At 36.3% G+C, this 16611-nt stretch overlaps 1 protein-coding gene across 1 annotated transcript; it reads right to left on the bottom strand.

Annotated features, from left to right (window-relative positions):
* Positions 1-7282: 7282 nt before the first annotated feature.
* LOC140820680 (AT-hook motif nuclear-localized protein 14-like) lies at positions 7283-13094 on the bottom strand. The gene is made up of 5 exons (XM_073181002.1): positions 12657-13094; positions 11758-11810; positions 10710-10841; positions 7975-8127; positions 7283-7792 (listed from the first exon to the last, which is right to left on the bottom strand). The coding sequence occupies exons 1-5, from the start codon at positions 13051-13053 to the stop codon at positions 7511-7513; spliced, it is 1017 nt and encodes a 338-aa protein (XP_073037103.1). The 5' UTR covers positions 13054-13094; the 3' UTR covers positions 7283-7510.
* Between the last annotated feature and the right edge of the window lie 3517 nt (positions 13095-16611).

Here is a 16611-nt window from a genome sequence, read left to right as displayed (position 1 = left end):
CGTAAATCTTTGTGTCCTTGTTGATTATTTTATTCCGCAAATTTTTCGGCACTATATTATCATCGTGATCGGTATCGCTTCGGGGTAATTCCCCAACAACTGGTATCAGAGCCTTGTTGTGAAAATTCTTAAGAATTCTGAGTATGCTCTGTGGTTGCAGCTTTGTCTGATCTTCCACATCAGAAAAGATTTTTTTTTAGATTTTTTGCAAAGGCTAGAGAAGTGATGGCCGGAGATGATGGATCGGGACCGGGAATCAACAAGTTCGACGGAACAGATTTTTCGTTCTGGCGGTTACAGATAAGAGATTATCTGTACAGTAAGAAGCTGCATCAACCTCTATCAGGAAAGAAACCGGAAAAGATGGAGGATGATGATTGGGAGCTCCTTGACCGACAGGTTTTAGGTGTCATACGATTGACCCTAACAAAGAACGTGGCGCATAACGTGGCGGAGGCACAAACCACAGAAGAGATGATGTCCATTTTATCGGACATGTACGAGAAGCCATCAGCTAACAACAAAGTGCATCTCATGAAGAAGTTATTCAACTTGAAGATGGGAGAAGGTGCTTCGGTGGCTAAACACATCAATGAATTCAACACGATTGTTTCTCAACTAACATCGGTTGAAATTAATTTTGATGATGAGATTCGTGCACTTATTCTTTTGGCGTCTTTACCAAATATTTGGGAACCAATGCGGGCAGCGGTTAGCAACTCTGTTGGAAAAAGAAAGCTACAATTCAATGATGTCAGGGATCAAATTCTTGCTGAAGAAGTTCGCAGGATGGATTCGGGCGAAGGAACATCATCGAGATCTGCTCTAAATCTCGAGAACAGAGGAAGGGGCAGGAGTAGCGAAAAGAATTCTAACCGATGGCGCGGTAGGTCCAAGTCAAGAAATGGAAAAGACAAAAGCAACTTTGAAAAGAATTTGAAGTGCTGGAGCTGTGGTGAGACTGGTCACCTGAAAAAGAACTGCAGATCAACGAAGAATAATGCCAATGCTGTCACTGAGGAAGTACATGATGCTCTGCTATTATCCATGGAAAGCCCTGTTGATTCTTGGGTTATGGACTCGGGAGCTTCGTTTCATACCACTGGTGATCGCGATGTATTTGATAATTACATTGCTGGCGATTACGGAAAAGTTTTTCTAGCTGATGGAAAACCCTTGGAAATTGTTGGTATGGGTGATGTACGGATGAAGATGTCAAATGGATCTGTCTGGAAAATCAACAAAGTCAGACATGTACCAAAATTGACACGCAATCTGATCTCGGTGGGACAGCTCGATGATGAAGGCCACAATGTGACTTTCGGTGATGGTTCCTGGAAAGTGAACAAAGGAGCCATGATTGTTGCTCGAGGAAAGAAAACTGGAACACTGTATATGACTTCCAGTTGCAGAGACACCTTAGCAGCTGTGAATGCTGGAGCCAATTCAAGTCTATGGCATTATAGACTTGGACATATGAGTGAGAAGGGAATGAAGATGTTGGTGTCAAAAGGAAAGCTACCAGAATTAAAGACTGTTGAACACCAACTATGTGAAAGCTGTATCTTTGGAAAGCAGAAGAAGGTGAGCTTTTCAAAAGGCGGTAGAGAACCGAAAGCAGCAAAGTTGGAGCTGGTTCATACTGATGTATGGGGACCATCTCCTGTGACATCCCTTGGAGGCTCGAGATACTATGTCACATTCATTGACGATTCGAGTAGAAAAGTTTGGGTTTATTTTCTGAAAAATAAATCTGATGTTTACGAGACCTTTAAAAGGTGGAAAGCCATGGTGGAAAATGAGACCAACTTGAAGGTGAAGTGCTTACGGTCTGATAATGGTGGAGAATATGAAGATGATGAGTTCAAGAAATATTGTGCACAGAACGGGATCAAGATGGAGAAAACCATTCCTGGTACACCTCAACAGAATGGTGTAGCTGAAAGGATGAACAGGACCCTGAATGAACGTGCAAGGAGCATGAGATTGCATTCTGGATTGCCAAAATCATTCTGGGCTGATGCTGTTAACACTGCAGCATATCTGATCAACAGAGGACCTTCGATACCGCTTGACTGCAGAATACCCGAAGAGGTATGGAGCGGCAAAGAAATAAACCTTTCTTTCTTGAAAGTGTTTGGATGTCTATCCTATGTTCATATTGATTCAGCAAGCAGAACAAAACTTGATCCGAAATCAAAGAAGTGCTTCTTTATTGGTTATGGAGATAATGAGTTTGGTTATCGTTTCTGGGATGACCAAAATCGGAAGATCATTCGGAGCAGGGATGTAATATTTAATGAGCAACTTCTGTACAAGGACAAGTCAGACATTGGAGCTGGAGATGAATGTCCTGAAGTCAAGAAAACTGATGAAGTGCCATTGACATATATTCCTGTGAATGAATCAAAAACCAGTAACCAGGAGGATGAAGAAGAAACTGCACAAGATGATGACCCACAAACTCCGGTGATTGAACTCAGGAGATCTTTGAGAACCATTAGACCACCTGAGAGATACTCCCCTGCACTTCACTATATTTTGCTGACAGACAAAGGTGAACCGGAGACCTATGAAGAGGCAATGCAAAATGATGATTCAACCAAGTGGGAGTTGGCCATGGAAGATGAGATAGATTCACTGTCATCCAATCAAACGTGGGAGTTGACAGAACTTCCACAAGACAAAAAGGCGTTACATAACAAGTGGGTGTACCGGTTAAAAGAAGAGCATGATGGTAGCAAGCGGTACAAGGCAAGACTTGTTGTAAAAGGCTTCCAACAACGGGAAGGAATTGATTACACCGAGATTTTCTCTCCGGTGGTTAAATTAACCACTATCAGGACAGTACTTGGACTAGTGGCAAAGGAAGACTTACATTTGGAGCAGTTGGATGTAAAGACTGCGTTTCTTCACGGTGACCTAGATGAAGAAATTTATATGAAGCAGCCACAGGGCTTTGAAGTACGGGGAAAAGAGAGAATGGTGTGCAAACTTCAGAAGAGCTTGTACGGTCTCAAACAAGCTCCAAGACAGTGGTACAAGAAGTTTGATGGATTCATGAGTGAAAATGGTTTCCTAAGGTGTCAAGCTGATCACTGCTGTTATGTGAAAAAGTTTGACGGTTCTTATATCATACTACTGTTATATGTAGATGATATGCTGATAGCTGGAGCTTGTCTGGAAGAAATTGATAAACTCAAGAAAGATTTATCAAAGGAATTTGCCATGAAGGATTTGGGTGCTGCAAAGCAAATCCTTGGAATGAGGATCTTTAGAGACCGGGTGAATGGATTGTTGAAGTTATCTCAAGAAGAGTACGTGAAAAAGGTGGTTAGCAGATTTAACATGGATGAAGCTAAATCTGTGGGTACTCCTTTGGCTAGTCATTTCAAACTAACCAAAGCACAATCACCATCGACGGAGCAGGAGAAGGCTTATATGAATAAGGTTCCTTATGCTTCTGCTGTCGGAAGCCTCATGTATGCAATGGTGTGTACAAGGCCAGACATAGCACATGCAGTGGGAGTCGTGAGCAGGTTTATGAGTAATCCAGGAAAGCAACACTGGGAAGCAGTTAAGTGGATTCTCAGGTATTTGAAAGGTACTGCTAGTTGTTCTTTATGCTTCAGGAGGTCAAAATTGGGCTTACAGGGTTTTGTCGATGCCGATATGGGTGGTGACCTGGATGGCAGGAAAAGTACTACTGGATATGTGTTCACATTAGGTGGTACAGTTGTAAGCTGGGTGTCTAAGCTGCAAAAGATTGTTGCGCTTTCGACTACTGAGGCTGAGTATGTTGCAGTTACAGAAGCTAGCAAGGAGATGATATGGTTGAGATCCTTTCTGGAAGAATTGGGTCAGAAGCTTGAAGATAGCACGTTACACTGTGACAGTCAGAGTGCTATTCATTTAGCAAAAAATCCTGTTTATCATGCTAGGACAAAGCATATACAGGTGAGGTACCATTTCATCAGATCAGTGCTGGAAGATGGAATCTTGATGCTGGAAAAGATTCCTGGAAGTAAGAATCCAGCCGATATGCTCACAAAGACAGTAACCATTGACAAACTGAAGTTGTGTTCAACTTCAGTTGGACTGCAAGTATAAATAAAGAGATATGAGCTGCTGCAATGATGATGTGAAGACGTGATTGAAATCAAGTCTTCAAGTGGGAGAAATGTTAGGTGAGTGGGCCGCTACATTTAATTGTATGCAATGCATTTTGCCAAAATGCATTTCGCCAAAACGTGTCAAATTTGAAAAGGTTGAATGGTGGCCGGCAGAGGAATAAATGCATTCCTTGTGTTTACACGGGAAAACTCGCCTATAAATACGAGCATAATTCGTATTGAAAATTCATCCCAGAAGCAATTACAAAGCTTCGTATCAGAGAGAAAAAAAAAAGAGAGTTTTTTTTTTTTTGTTCTCTTGTGTGAGTAGAGAAAATATTTTCTCGGTTATACTCGGGTTGGGAGTGCGAGATATTTAGTGTATCATTGTGTACACTTGTTGTAATATTTCTCCTGTTATAAAAGATTTGCAGTAGCTCCGTGGACGTAGCCTATCTTGGGTGAACCACGTAAATCTTTGTGTCCTTGTTGATTAAGTTATTTATATGTGTACTCGGGAAAAAAATTTGATTCCCTAAAAAAAGCAACAAATAATATTTTATTCAAAAATATATAATTTTCATTCAAGAATTCCTCAATAAGTGGAATTTAAGATGAACAAATTAGTGAATCCTATTTCATATTTTTATGGATAAATGTTGATACCCCCGGTGGGAGGATGGGCTCGGCCCACTCTCGATAGCCCATCTCAAGCAAAGCCCAGCATGCATTCAGAAGAAAGCTTGAGGCTGTCCGGGAGGTCATCTCTGGCCGATCTCCCATATCAGAAAGTTCCAGCGATTGGAGAGGTCAGCCGACCTCCCTGGCCGACCTCCCGAGCTGACCTCCAAGGTGATATTATCGGGACGATCGAAAACCCTCGGCCGAGCTCCCGAGCCGAGGTCCCAGGAGGTCCTAGCGTCTCGTGGGCCCATACCTACGAGAACTCTTACTCAAATATTAAGCGCGTAGCCCACAGAGATCAAGGCCCAGAAAGGTAAAGCCCATTAAAGATCTAATCTAATCTGTCACCATATCTTATCAAATCTTCCGAAGATTCTGAAGATCTAAACCTACCAAAACTAGGACTCTATGCATCACCTATAAATACCAGGTTCCGTCCATTATTTTGAGGATTCATACTTTTTCACATTCTCTTTGCACACACAGTTTTCTCTCTCAGTTTTCTGACTTGAGCGTCGGAGGGGCTACGCCGGAACAACCTTCCGGCCCCCTTCTAACACTCTTATTTGTGTTTCTGGATTTCGAGGTGTCTGATCCGAGCTCCCAAGGTGAAGATCCGACCTCCCAGACAACGTTCAAACGTTTGGTCCGAGCTCTCCAAGCAGAGATCTGACCTCCCAGCTAGCATCACCGATTTCAGCGATATCAAATGTGTTTCCTATGCGTTTTTAGAATAAGTCAGTCGAATGTATATGTTTTACATATTAAATTGATCCTAACCACGCACGAAACACAGACATTCATTGGGATAATTATGCCAATTGCCACTCTTCAAGTAAACATTTATTTGGCAAGATGAGTTACATTTCACCAGTAATGTAAATGTGGGGCAAGAATAATAACAACGCATCTATTATACATCACTCGTTGTTACATAGAGCGAACACAGAAATGACGAATATGGCGAGCATCAACCAAGCCATTGTTGAGCACGACGATCCCCACTCCCTCCAACAGAACGTCGGATGCTGATTTTCTCAAAACCATTTACACCAAGTTTACCAGATGCATATTTCCCTTGTTTTCTAAGTGTCTGTTGTTCCCTAATGCCTTTGCCCGGTTGTGAATCTTGAAATATGATCGAAAGCGTGTTTTGATAAGATGCCAATCGATATTAAGCAGACAAGGAATATTGGGAAAGAGCCAAACTGAAATCTGTCTAAAGCATTAACGAACTGTATATACTCTTTTTCAGGGTCCACTTAGTACAAAGATGTAATCTCAAATTTGGGGTCATTTCTTCACACACAGAAAAAAAACAACAGCTGCATTTCTGCTAAAGATATTAACAAGAAATCAAGCAATCACACTGATATCTTTAAGTATGTGTGCTGACTGCTGACAAAAATTTGCTGTGAAAAGATACTGGCATCAATTAACTAGTCAGTTGGAATCTGTGGGCGCCTCTTTTCCTGCACACATGTGGGCGCCTGCCTACGTGACACGCCCACAACCACACAAAATTTTTGTTTTGTGTTTTTAAAAAAAAGATTGACCAATCATGCACCGCCACGTAGGCGGTGCTCATGATACCCTGTACACCTGGTGTGCAGGGTAACAAATTCGTGTATATATATATATATATATATATATATATATATATATATATATATATATATATATATGTTTGGTTTTATTTTCCAGCCCACTTTTTTCCTTTTAAGAAAATGAAACCAAACAGGACAGGACTCTCTTCCTCCAAAGCATATTGAAATAGGTCACCCGCCATTAGTTGGTTACAATGTTGCCGGAAAATAAATCTGTTGACTGCAACCAAAAATTACAATTTAGTACCTCATATTGGAGAGAAACTTAAATGTGGTTCTTTAAATTCAAACAACTGACAGTTTTAGTTCACTTATTTTTTATTACTATAATTGGGGAAGGGTAAGTTTTGTTCTCCCAGTAAATAAGATTTTACTCAAATATCACACAACCCAATCAGTTGTCATCAAAGTTATGTTAATTCTGTAGTTGGATAACACATTTTAGAATACGTATATTTATCGATAAAAAAAATATATTTTATAAGCTCGATGATGTCCAAACACCCATTTTTTTCATTAAACCTAATTTCAAACCCCTTGATTGAAAAAAAATTCCAAAACCTTGTGAGAAAAGGGCACGTATTTATTTTTGTGAGACAAATTCGTCTTATATATATTTAAAATAAAAAATAATATTTTGAATATAAAAATTAATGTTTTCTTATTTGTACTCAAAGTTTGTCCATTGTATTAAAGATATTTTAATCCTGCATTTTGCTTTTAGCAATTTGAAGCTAAAAACGAAGCTATAGAATATTTAAATCTCATTAATAATTTTTTTCTAAAATTATATATCACATTCATGTTCTAAATATAGCACATGAAAATGTGCAAGCACAAGCTGCGAGAAATAAAATAAAAATAAATAATTCCTCGTCCAAGGAGAAATTTATTGTCACGAAATTTAAATTTGAATTTATCGGACGGAATTTCAGAAGCAAAAATATATTTACTCTAGCAAGCTAGATCCGTGTTTTTGTGAACAAAGAGGAGTTAGATGCAAATGCAAACATAGTTGGTGATCTGTATGTACAATGGTAAGTCTCGACGGACAAATAAACCTAAAAAGTCAAAACATTTTACGGTAGCAATTCATCTGAAACTGTTCTAATCGGAGATGTGGTCGTAGTCGCCATTCTCAGGAGACTGGTGCAGGCCATGATGACCTGTGTTGCCCTTCCATTCCACTGAATGTGAAGGAGTGAATTGCATGCTTGGGTGTTGCACCAGAAATTGGCTCCCCAGCCCCATTTGATGAGTAGCCTCAACTGGCGATCGGAAGTTTAAACTTGGTATTGAGGTCAAGTTTGCCGGTGATGGCAGCTTACCAGAGGAGGCATCTCTTTTGGTGTCTTTCTTGGAGTCAGTAAGGAATGTACCGATGATTATCTGAATTATCCATAAAATAAAAAAAATTCGTTATTCCTGCCTAAATCTTGAATAGACAGATTTCTTAGGACTAAAAATAACATTTATCGTGATTCTAAACTACTATTAAAAGACGAAAGATGCGCCATGGAAAGAAATAAGTAAAGGCAACTCATTGGTAAGAAGATTAAAAAAAGTATAACCTGGATCGGGCCAGCTGCTGTGAGTGGCCCACCGACTCCACCACCGATGATTTGGCCATCAGAACTGGACAAACACACACCAAGTCCTCCAGTTTTCCCTCCAGTTTCAGTACGAATATAAGATCCAGAGAGAGAGAGGATATCAAAGTGACCCTAACATGAATTTCAAGATCATATGAGCTTACTAAGAAGAACGTGTGATCGACCAGAGAAGAAAAAATACTCTTGATAACAACAAACAAGTTCCCGGCCTCATTTTCTAGAGCCAAAGCAATTTAATCAAAAGATTCTCAACTCCAAGTAGTGCTTGTACTCGTAAGCTTCAAGGGACAATTTTCTTTGGCATAGAGCTTAAAGCCTTGTAACTAATTAGCATTCCTGGAACTGTTAAAATTTCATTAAAGATGCCAGGATATGTTTCTTAGACTAGTGTATGTGGTCGGAGTTACATGGAGGAAGATGGATGTTTCGCATACAAATATGATTTCTATCATGTACTATATAAACTTCACAGATAATCTAACATTGTTCGAAATTATAATGCCAAGAAATGGTAGGTTATGCCACTCAGATGTTATTTCTATGACGCTATCTCACAAAAAAAATGTATAAAGAGAAGGATTCGACATTGGTTGATTACGGTGTTGGTAGCCAATTAAATAATTGCCACATTTTCACATAATACCTGGTGCTTCTTAGTTTGTTAAATCTGAATTTACATCGATTTATATCTGTTTATGTCAACAGAATCTAATGACTTTAAACATGCATCGGGCTTTTCTTATTTGAATAAACGTAAAATATTAGAAGCATGCATATGTTCATAGAACGCATGTTTACACACTTTAAAAATCATCATTTGTAAGGCCCCCTTATTGACATGGTACTTCCAAGTTACATAAAAGGGGATTTTATAGGAATTATTTCTTCTATATCTAAACTTTTAGTTTATCATTTATTGCACAGTAACTAAAACAAGCTTAGAGAAAATTTAGGAGTGCCCGTATTAATAACTATAACAGCTTATACCTTGTAAGTGAAACATTTTAGCTCCACTAATAAAATTTAATTTATTTGATGGTTAAAAACTTGGCAAACAACTTCAAAAGTATAACAGCTTATACCTTGTGATTGAAACATTTTAGCTCCACAGACAACAATTTAATTGATTTGATGGATAAAAACTTGGCAAACAACTTATTCAAAGTACACCAAAATAAAATTCATCACTCACTAGATGATACTACCATACTTATTACAACTTTTATCTGGAATTTCACAGTATCAAAATTTAATAAACAATAAGTCGGGTGGCCTTTGTCTTATATACAAGAAAATATATAAAAAAGAACAATGTGTTCAAGTTATGACTCTTGGTGCAGAAACTTTTTTTAAAAAAATTCAACAAAAGATGTCAAAAATTCCCTATGAAAGACATGGTGTAGAGCATGTAGTTCAATAAACCGTCATTTGCTTTCATAAACATTGTGGGACCAATCTAAATTCTGCAAGAAAAACTCTTATAATTTATAAACAAATCCATTGACGTGGCCATGGGCATTTAAATCCTCTAATGCTTACATAAACACCACCCCTGATTTTTGGATTTGTTAAAGACAATTCTTTTACACTAATAGTCAAATATTCTTATGAAAACTTTAATACCATAGATATGTGAAAACAAATGAAAGCTTTCAAAATATCAAATGAGCTTAAAATGCACATAAAATGTGAGAAACTAAAAATAATTTAGGCAACATTCATCATTGGGCAAAGAGGATAATAAACTTTTAAAGATGAAATACATTGCATAATTTTAAAAAGAAATCAAAGTTCAACTGCTATCAGTACCCAAATTAAAATTGGTAGATTCTTTTCTAAACTATTGATGATGGTATTAAATTTAAAGTTTGGCCAATTACATTTTTTAAATTGTACTGTGAAATGTGACTCCTTAGGATTTTTAATTATTTCACATTTAAATATAAATTTAAACTGCCTATAATATTCAGCAAGACCATATCAATTGAAAATTCAAGTTAATTCATTTTAATTAAGTAAATTTCTTCATTTTTTAAATAGAAAAAATTGATTTCTAGTAAATGCAAACGTTAACCTGTATTCTTTTTGTGTATTTCTGAAGAGGCCTGAAATTTATGCATCATATTATTTTTTTGATTGAAAATATACATGTTGAGTTATCAAAAAAGTCGCTCGTCTTTTCACATGTACAGATAATATAAATGATACCAAATAAAGTCCTTCAAACATAAATCTAATTCATGTTCTTTCAAGAATTACATTATCTCCAGCAGTCAGTAAAAGAATTTCTTTAAAGAATGTATATTTCACTTTTTGAGTTATGCCGTTTAAAAAATTGTAATTTAATTCTTGGGAAGGCATCAATTGCATTTCATAAGAATTAAAGTAATGGCCAACTTAGCATGCTGGTCACTGGCAATATAGTGTTGTGAAGGGTACTTGTCAACTCAGAAACAAGAGGGAAATTTATGCCAAAGATCAAAACCTGAAGGAAGTTGCATTCAACTTCTTCAATCCTTATATGTTATGAATTCATCAGAGTACCCTATCCAATGCATATGTGAGAATAGGAACCAAGCCTCGAGAAATTTGGGAATCAGAAGAGGAAACCAGATGATTGAAAAAGTGCACAAGTATATTCATTCTCTTTGAAGGACAAGGTTTATCAAAGAAAATTGAAAGTATCAATTTACCTCATATGTAACACTACCCCCAGATGTGGCCGGCTGACGTAGAGATGCATTGGAGACTGAACCAGATGCAGAGATAATGCATATTTCACGTTGATTTTGTTGCATAAACATCATTATTTTTTGATTCACATCCTATTAGAAACAATCAGTTGCATCAGGTTCACTATTATAGATGACGTCAGAAGGTTAAAAAATTTGCACGTAAACATTGAGCTCGAATCAAAGAAAAGTGAAAGTCCGAAACATCATTAATTGCACAGCATCATGTCCAACAAGCAGAACTTGAGAGCTACTCCATAATAGTGCAGGGTAAACTCTTAAAAAAGGGTTTTGAAGGGGATTTGTGTGAAAGATCCAAAGTGACTGGCAGCAAAAGACCCTATCGTCGCAATGTCAGTAAAAGAAGTAAGCATGAAACTACACAAACAAGAACAATGGAGAAAGGAAGACAGAGTCATTTGGTGGACCCACAGCATCCTTTTCCTCCAAATATCTTCCTCAACTTTCCTCAAGGTCCAAAGTTTAACACTTTCCAATTTTTTATCACAATCCATCGTTGTGTGTTACTTTGGAATCTTGACAAAAACCGGCATAGTGCAAACACCATTTTTAATGACATACAAACAAGTCATAGAACGTATTCTATAACCAGGATTAGCCGAGCTTATGTTGATAGCTTGTCATATGTAATTCAGTAAGTTAACCAGCCGATGCTTTACGATCGATTAACTCAAAATCAAACAAATTAAAGCTGTACATGCTGTGAAGTAAACCCACATTCGATGTGATTATCAGAAAAAAGAGCAAGTGTGTGCATTAATCATGGAATAACTACATATCTGATATCAACTGTGAACATACAAGATGCAGTGACCACACATCTATTGACTATTGTATGAAGAAAATGCCGACAATCAGAAATATTAACAAAAGCAAGATAATATTACATTTTGGCAAACCCTTAAAATACTGAGAGAGAACAGAATTTTGTGTTTATCCTAACATGAAAATGAAAAGAAGGTTCTACGATTAACATTTATATACGTACTTCTCCAGCAGCAACAGTAACAATGTGAGGACTGAAGTTTTGACCCACATTGCCTGCATCGACAAGATATGAAAAGGGGTGAATAAAATGGATAATTTCGCATTGTGACAAATGGAGCTTGGTAAATTCTAAATCGCATAAAAAAGAGGGGTCCGCGGTAAAAATGTATGTTTACAAGATAGTATGGCCAGCAAAAAACCCCAATGGAGAAAAAACATGCTTGCGAATGACAAAAGACGCGGAATGCCTTGGGGCAAAATCAGAAGATCATACCAACCAGAAGTTATAGAACACAGAACTGGTTTAACACCAGGATCCATCCCATGGTATCTACTTTTCATGGACATCACCCCAAATTTCATATTTCATCTAAATATTTATATCCTTTTAGCAAAAATTTAAGTTGAATTTCTTTGCTTCTGTTTTTACACAGCTAGGCAGTGCATTAGAAACCAGAGTCCACAAGCATGACTATCACACAACCAGAGGGGAAAAAAACAAAATTTTAAATTATATCCTCTTCTCAGAACGAATATGTCACCAAGTCCAAAAAGAAAGCCAATCAAAACTTCAATACTAGACCTTACATCGTCAAATTTGTTTAAAATTTGAGAATACCATCAAGGCAAAGGTAGGTGAGGTATTCCATGGCCTTTTTTTTTTCTTGCAGTAATGAAAATATTTCTTCTGGATTTGAATCAAAGAGGTAAAGCAAAGACAACATATAAATCAGTGAAAACTCGGCGTCATAACTTCTCTCTGTTTTATGCTACGATTAAATCCAAGAAAAGAATTATCATGCAATGGAATATCACGAAGAAACGATATTATGTGTGAACAATGACGTCATACACACATGCATCAAAAGGCATACATCCGGTGAAAGTTTACAAGAATACCTAAAGCAGCGAGCTGAGATTTCTTAGAAGAATGAGCAGATGAGCCAGAGGTAGGAACGCCGGGACCAGCTGCCGAGGCCGAGTCTCTCGTCCTCGGGGAGGCCGAGGAAGCAGAAGCCGAGAGTCGCTTCGCTGCGGCAGCTTGCTCTGGAGTGCCGTACTTCCTCGGCCTACCCCTCTTCCTCTTCACACCCTCGAGAGACGAAGAAACCGCCGAAGAGGGCACGGAGTGATGGTACAATATACTCCCGGTGTTGCTGTTGGACACGACAACTCCATTCGTAGGCGCGGGGGCGGCGGCGGAGGGCGGGGGCGGGGGTGTCGTCTGGTGACGGAGTTGTGGGTGGTAGTAAGAGATGAACCCGCTGCTGCTGCCGTCATTATTGTTGAATTCCATGGGAGATTTTTGTGATTTGGGAATTTTTTTTTTTTTTGATATTTTCTTTTTTGTTTTTTAAAACATTATCTGTTTTTTTCTTTTCTTTTTTAAAACAAAAGGATTATCTTTTTAGGGAGGTGCGTCATCAGCCATTGGATTCGAATCGTTGCCATTTTTGACTCTTTATTTATTATTTATTTTTTAAAAACTTTAGTTATTAAATTTGAGATTTTATTTCAAATATCAAATATATTTTTATTTTATTTAATATTATATATTAAAAATATATTATATATTAAAAATATATTTTATTATCATGAATTCACTCACTCACAAGATTGAAAACTATCTTAATGCTATCCAAGTTTAAATGATCGTAACACTTAATTTGTTGAAAAAATCATAACAATCTTTATCAAAAAAAATATTTTAAAAGATCGCAAATTTGTTATTGGCAAAAATTTGTGTTAGACAGTCTCACGGTTGTATTTTGTGAGACAAATCTCTTATTTGAGTCATATATGAAAAAATATTATTTTTTATTCTAAGAGTATTACTTTTTAGAGTGAGTCTCATGTGAGACCGTCTCACGGATCATAATCTGTGAGACGGTTCAACTCTATCCATATTCACAATACAAAGTAATACTCTTAGCATAAAAAGTAATACTTTTTCATGGGTGACCCAAATAAGAGATTCGTCTCACAAATACGACCCGTGAGACGGTCTCACACAAGTTTTTGCCTACTTTTTATTGTGAATATTGATAGGGTTGACTCGTCTCACAGATAAAAATTCGTGAGACCGTCTCATAAGAGACCTGTTCTTTTTATAAGAAATAAATTTATATAAATTTTAATTATTTACCCTTAATATATTCATTAGTTTATTTTTACAAAAAATACTTGATATAGAAAAAATATCAATGTATATATGCACACATCACATATGACCATTAATCTTACAAAGTTTAAAGGTATAATATTTAAAATTTTCACAAATATTACTTAATAGAAAAAATGATTTATATATACGCTTCATAAAATGTTATGGGATTGTGTTTTATGCATAATTTAGTACATGTCAAATTATATTTTTTAAATTTTAATAAATTTGTAGCATTATACCATTATAGTAAGTCTCGTATGAGACAATCGCACGAGTTTATATCTGTGAAAAAGATCGACATGATTTATACATACAAAGTAATATTTTTCTAGACAAAAAGTAATATTCAAGATAGTTTTTTGGAACAAGATTTACCGGTATATATACAATTGTTGTATATGATTGTTTCGATCCGGTAAGATTTTCGGTTGACTCTTTACACCACCAAGTCAAATGCAGTTGAATGGACCCCACAATCGTTAACATCACCAGGGAAGAAAAAAAACACACATGTTTGAAAATTTTGATTAAACTTTGCGAGAGACAAATTCCAATCATAAATCAAATAATACAAATCATGAATTCGTTGATTCTTGAAAATTCCACCCATCTCGGCAGGAGGTAAATCCAAGGATTTCAATATATTTGGTCATTTGGGATCGCATGTTCAGATATAGACTTCACGAAACAACAAATTTTTCTCGAAAATATAATCTTTATCAGATACATCTCATAAACAAATACAAACACGAAATATAAATATATATAATAACAAAAATTGTGACCAAAAAAAAAAAAAAACAATGTAAAGGACAATTTGATATTTTGACATCCATTACGACATCTCAAAAGCAATAAAATAGGGGGAATAGAGTTTTAAAAGCCATAACCTTGAACTAAACTTTCACATGATATCACCCAATTAAATACTGACACGTCTTGCCGAATCTTCCAATGGACTGAATGCATCAAAAGTGTGTGAAATTAGTTGGTCTTGGCAGTCCTTCACAGTCAATTCAAGAGGAACTTCAACCTCAGCAGCCTCATCGGAGGACACACATGTGTGTGTGTGTGTGTGTTCCTCAAACTGCAGCAAGAATACACGAGAATGAGTAGGGGAAGGCAACTAGCGAGGAGTTGGACCCAAAGAGCACGCCAACACAAAAATGTTGTAGAGCAAAAATACTAGGGAAAAAACGGAAGGCGCGAGATAAAACTTAAATGGGAATGAGGCGAGTGTCATCAGTTTGCTCTTCTATATCCTTAAAAATTGGAAGTTCAGATTTCCCATATTCAAAATAAAATTTTCTCACAAATACTTGAGATCTATGAAACAAGAAAGATGATTAAGTGGATTTAATTCAAGAATAAACAATCATCAAGAAAATTGTAAGCAAACAGAAGTTAATATGACGTAATTTAGTAGAATTTGGGTCTAACTCACGAGGAGCATGGAGGATTTCAATTTTGCTATTTTGGAAAAAATATTGACCTAAAAGCAAGGCAATTTAACGTATTTCAGGTAAAGACTAAACATCGAGGCTTGAACATCAACAAAAGAACAACATCAATCAAACAATGTCACACCTCTCGACAAACTTCTTGGTGAGTGGCAAAAAGCTCATCGTATTGTTTTCGTAAATTTGAAATTTCAGCAAACAGCTTTTCATGTTCAACCACTGTCGAACCACCTAATTTTTGTTGGATGAACCTGCTCAGTCACTCGGCCAATTTATGCGGCCAAGGTAATTTAGGGTAGAAAGAAGAAAATAAGTACAGATTTAGTGAGGTATTTAATGCTCGTATTCTATCAAAGAGTTAGTGACTTGCCTTTTCGAGTGATCTATTTCGATGCCTTGTTCCATCTATTTCAATTAGTTGAATTACTTAAATTGTTCCTTTAATTTAAGATTCTTTCGAAAATAAATCATTGTAACGCAATAAACAAAATTAAGCAACACTAGGTTCACATATCCGAGATCTTCAATTCTCGATAATAAATCAGAACGTTGAGCTAATGAAACTGAATATAATATTTCTCGAGCACGACACTGAAATCCAGCAAAACAAGTAAAATTGAATCAGCGGTAATGAAAGTTTACCATTTTCTTCGAAATGCATCAACCATGGAAGAAAATCTCAGCAATTATTATTAGTGAATGGAACAATATACATATGACATCGATTTTTCTCTATACTGTCTTTTTGTGTAGGTAAAATGTTTAGATATGTGGAGGTGGTTGGCTCTACTATATAAAGATTATGACACTCTTTATTATTTTATTTTATAAAAAAAAATTTAGCAACGGTGTAAACCCGTTCAAGTAAGAGATACTTTTACTAAACCGAAAACTAAATCGATAGATGTGTACGAGTAAACAGAAATTTGAATGAGAGAACAACAAACACAAATATAGGAACATCTCCTAAAATATTTCAATAAAAATATGTTTTACAAAAGAATCGATCATGCAAACGCCCGTGATTCGTAAATCTTATTTTTTTAATTGAAAAAAAAGGATTATACAATTTGACTTCATTTTATTTTTTATTGATAAAATTAATATTGCCAAATTGAGGGTGGACAAGATTTCAATCAAACTAAAATGAATAGAAAATTTTAAAATTTGAAATCTAACAAAAAAATATTAAAAATTAACTTGAGTGAGCAAAGTGTGATTGTTAATT

Source organism: Primulina eburnea, chromosome 2 (genome assembly GCF_022965805.1).
Source record: "Primulina eburnea isolate SZY01 chromosome 2, ASM2296580v1, whole genome shotgun sequence".
NCBI lineage: Eukaryota > Viridiplantae > Streptophyta > Magnoliopsida > Lamiales > Gesneriaceae > Primulina > Primulina eburnea.
Note: the sequence above shows the minus strand (reverse complement) of the source record. Positions and strands in the feature narration are given on the sequence as shown.

Excerpts from the sequence above, each read along its gene's own strand:
- LOC140820680 (XM_073181002.1), bottom strand. The coding sequence starts at position 13,053 with ATGGAATTCAACAATAATGACGGCAGCAGCAGCGGGTTCATCTCTTAC. Across the intron at positions 10,842-11,757 it reads TTACTGTTGCTGCTGGAGAA|GATGTGAATCAAAAAATAAT; the intron begins GTACGTATATAA and ends TGTTTCTAATAG. Across the intron at positions 7,793-7,974 it reads CAGCAGCTGGCCCGATCCAG|ATAATCATCGGTACATTCCT; the intron begins GTTATACTTTTT and ends TGGATAATTCAG.